At 57.2% G+C, this 4,185-nt stretch overlaps 1 protein-coding gene across 2 annotated transcripts in view; it reads left to right on the forward strand.

The window, feature by feature from the left end:
- The window catches only part of GHDC (GH3 domain containing), a 5,923-nt gene extending 3,426 nt beyond the window's left edge, over positions 1-2,497 (forward strand). The window contains exons 6-10 of one of the 2 annotated variants that reach the window (XM_011929724.1): positions 372-564; positions 679-750; positions 825-958; positions 1,228-1,402; positions 1,666-2,497. In XM_011929724.1, coding sequence (XP_011785114.1) covers positions 372-564; positions 679-750; positions 825-958; positions 1,228-1,364 — 536 coding nt within the window. In that variant the 3' untranslated portion in view covers positions 1,365-1,402; positions 1,666-2,497. The remainder of the gene's footprint in view (positions 1-371; positions 565-678; positions 751-824; positions 959-1,227; positions 1,403-1,665) is intronic. The other variant, XM_011929723.1, reaches the window with a different exon arrangement.
- The last annotated feature ends 1,688 nt before the right edge of the window (positions 2,498-4,185 follow it).

The raw sequence follows: 4,185 nt of genomic DNA on the forward strand, positions 1-4,185 counted from the left end.
GATCTCCTGACCTCGTGATCCGCCCGTCTCGGCCTCCCAAAGTGCTGGGATTACAGGCTTGAGCCACCGCGCCCGGCCGAGACTCTGTCTCAAAAAAAAAAAGAGAGAGGAAAAAAGAGTCTTGCACAAATTCATGTGACACCAGGATTCACTCCCAGGTCTGCCCCCTCCAGGACCACAGCACTCTGCCTCTTTCCAGTGAGGGCCTAAGAGGCAGCCCACTGAGCCTAGGAGAGCCAGGAGGGATGCGGTAGAAGGGCAGCAGGAGGATTGGGTGCTCAGAGGATCAGGCCTGGGGTCCAGGAGGGGCTACTGCCTGGCAGAAAGCAATGGCACCAGCAGACACTGAGGAGGCTGCTTTGCTTCCACAGGGGTGCTGGGCCTAAACCTACAGCCAGAGCAGCCCTATGGACTCTACCTACTGCCCCCCGGGGCCCCGTTTATCGAGCTGCTCCCAGTCAAGGAAGGCACCCAGGAGGAAGCTGCCTCTACCCTCCTTTTGGCCGAGGCCCAGCAGGGCAAGGAGTATGAGCTGGTGCTGACGGACCGCGCCAGCCTCACCAGGTGATCAGCTGCACAGTCCCTGCTACCTGGGGCCCTATGGGACCATGCTGGGGGCCCAGGGCATGAACTCAGAAGCCCTTGGGCCCGACCTTACTCCCACTTGCACCCCATCAGGTGCCGCCTGGGTGATGTGGTGCGAGTGGTTGGTGTCTACAATCAGTGCCCAGTCGTCAGGTTCATCTACAGGTAGGTGACCCCGGGGAGCTGAAGGGCCATCCTTGTGTCCTGGGCTCCACTGCCTCTCCCTTCCTCGTCTTCAGGCTGGGCCAGACCCTGAGTGTGCGAGGGGAAGATATTGGCGAGGACCTGTTCTCTGAGGCCCTGGGCCGGGCAGTGGGGCAGTGGCCGGGGGCCAAGCTGCTGGACCACGGCTGTGTGGAGAGCAGCATTCTGGGTGAGCTTCCCCACTGGCTCCTGCCTACCATCCTTGGGCTACCCTTCAACTTCTACCTCCTCTGCCAGGGGAGTGCTAGGAAAGAGGTAACACTCAGCCTCCTTTACCACTCCTACAAAAGTCCTTCTCTGCATCTAACTCTCATCCATCCTGCTGCAGTCTCTACCCATTTTCTTTCCTGATCTGTCTCCTATTTAGGATCAAACTCTAGGTTCCTCTCCATTTATCCCACTCTCCACCAGGAAACACTTTTTTCCCTAAAACCTCAGAGTGGGGAAGAACAGATGGGGCAGAGAACACTAGACTTGGCAGTTGCCCATTCACTGGAAGTATGTGTGCACATGGGGTCTGTTCACAGATTCTTTTGTGGGCTCTGCTCCCCACTACGAGGTGTTTGTGGCGCTGAGGGGGCTGAGGAATCTGTCGGAGGAAAATCGAGACAAGGTAAAGGAGACGAGGACAGGGTCTGACTGTAGAGCCCTTCACTCTGCACACTCCCAGGGTGCCATGGAGATCAGGGCTGATGGGGAGGAGAGCGGCGGCAGAGGAGAAGCTCCCTGGGGCTCTGGGAGGGGAGGGCTGAGTCCCACAGACACACACCTGTCCACGCAAAACTTCTAAACACATGTAGCCTGGACACAGCCACGCACGCCTCGTGTGCACACTCATGGTCACACACCAGCTCACTCAGGCTGTTCTGTTCCCAGCTGGACCACTGCCTTCAGGAAGCCTCTCCCCGCTACAAGTCCCTGCGGTTCTGGGGCAGCGTGGGCCCTGCCAGAGTCCACCTGGTGGGGCAGGGGGCCTTCCGAGCACTCCGGGCAGCCCTCGCTGCCTGCCCCTCCTCCCCGTTCCCCCCTGCAATGCCCCGGGTCCTTCGGCACAGGCACCTGGCCCAGTGCCTGCAGGAGAGGGTGGTGTCCTGAGTCAAGGCCTGCCCCACCACCCAGCTCCCCCCAGAGGCCACCTTGCTCCTCCCTCTGGGACCTCTCTGGATGGGGAGTCCTTGGCCGGGGTCTCTGACTCTGTGTCACCTGACATTTGCCCACGAGAGCCGCTGGGTCTTAGGGAGGCCTTGGCCTAGCTGACCAGTTCTAAGGTATGGGCCTCTGGGGTTAGTAGACACCAGCAGTGCCTGCCCGTGTCCCTGTGTCCAGGCATGGAGGACACTGCTAGACAGTTACCATGCACACCGATGGTTTCCTGTATCACAGCCCAAGGGGATTCTCTGGCAGCCACAGCTGTGTGCTCAGTCAGTGCACTGGGCAAGCTGGAAGTGTCGGGGGGGTTAATGTCTCCAGGAGCAACCCTGAGTCAATAAGGAGCAGGACCTCAGCTTCATTGTCCTTGAGCGGGACAATTCTGAAGTGTATTCTACATAAACTCTCAGAGGATGCCCAGCAGGATGGAGTCCCAGTTGCCCACAGCAGTAACCCACTCATTCATGTACTTCCTGCAGGAGCGCCTCCCTTCCCTCTCTTCCCCACTCCCCACTTGGGCTTCCTGGGATGGCTCCCAAATAAACCTCTTGCACCCAGATTCTTACCTCAGAGTCTGCTTTGGGGAAACGGGGGAGTGGACCCCGGCCCAGCCATTCCCTCACTGAGCTCCAGGACTTTCCCCCAACATTCTGGTCTGGGCCTGGCGAGGCTGCATGTGCACACAGGAGGCTTTGGGGACTCCTAGCACATCCCAGGCCAGCACCCACAAAGCACTTCTGCGGTGGGGAAGGGAGAGCTATTTTTCACATCATAAGGCGTCGTCCCAGGAAGCAACCCCAGAGACCATCTGGGTTCACTGTTCCATACCAATGAGGAAACGCAGCCTCCACAAGGTTGTAGAGGCTAAAATGAAAGAAAAAAGGGCCAGGCGCGGTGGCTCAAGCCTGTAATCCCAGCACTTTGGGAGGCCGAGACGGGCGGATCACAAGGTCAGGAGATCGAGACCATCCTGGCTAACACGGTGAAACCCCGTCTCTACTAAAAAATACAAAAAACTAGCCAGGCGAGGTGGCGGCGCCTGTAGTCCCAGCTACCCGGGAGGCTGAGGCAGGAGAATGGTGTGAACCCGGGAGGCGGAGCTTGCAGTGAGCTGAGATCTGGCCACAGCACTCCAGCCTGGGTGACAGAGCGAGACTCTGTCTCAAAAAAAAAAAAAAAAAAAGAGAGAGAGAAAGAAAAAAAGAAACTGGGCTAGGTTTTGGCTTCCTTCCCTCCCACTGCCTGGGCTGAGTTTTTAAGGTTTTCCATCTTGGAGGCTGGTGGGAGGGGCAGACCAAGACCCTACAGCTCCTCCTAAGTAGAGGCAGCAGCAATTCCAGATGCCTCTGAATGACTTCTCCATTCCATGTCCCACATCCAGTGCCTTGCTGCATACCCACCCAGCCCCCACCTCAGCCTGTCACTCCATCCTGTTCAAATCTTCCCATGCAGCTGGGCACAGTGGCGTGGGCCTGTAGTCCCAGCTACTCAAGAGGCTGAGGTGGAAGGACGGCTCATGCTCAGGAGTTCAAGACCAGCCTGGGCATCTCGAAAAAAAAAAAAAATCCTCCCATGGTAGCCCCCGTCACCCACAGGATTAAGACCAATCAGCTTGGCCTATTAGACCCTTTGACCTTGGCCCTCACCTACATGTCCAGCTGCCTCTCTCTCCTTGCTGGAAAGAAGGCCTGGACTAAGGACCACACCTCACCTCCCATCTAAGGGTTGTTAAGCACTGTCAACTCCAGGATTTTGCTCAAGTGGTCCCTTCTATGTAATGCCCTCCATCCCGCTGCCCCGATGTAAACTAGCTTTCATGCAAGGCCTTTGAGGACCCCCTACCAGGCCCACCCCAGGCAGAGTGACTGGCTCAACTTTGCTCACATGGGCAGAAGTCCTCCCTTCACCGAACTATTATTATGCCTGAACTGCCTCCCACCTGGAATGATGAGCTCCTTGGAAACTGGGCCAGGTCCTGTGCACAGTTGCCCCCATGCCCACTGCCTGGTGTAGCACACAGTAGGAGCTCAATAAAGAGGTTGTAGGCCAGGCACCATGGCTTACACCTGTAATCCCAGCACTTTGGGAGGCCAAGGCAGTCAGATCACCTGAGGTCAGCAGTTCGAGACTAGCCTGGCCAACATGATGAAACCCTGTTTCTACTAAAAATACAAAAAAATAGCTGGACATGGTGGCGCACAGCTGTAATCCCAGCTACTTGGGAGGCTGAGGCAGGAGAATCGCTTG

This window comes from Colobus angolensis, unplaced genomic scaffold, assembly GCF_000951035.1.
Source record: "Colobus angolensis palliatus isolate OR3802 unplaced genomic scaffold, Cang.pa_1.0 Scaffold83, whole genome shotgun sequence".
In the NCBI taxonomy this organism is placed as follows: domain Eukaryota; kingdom Metazoa; phylum Chordata; class Mammalia; order Primates; family Cercopithecidae; genus Colobus; species Colobus angolensis.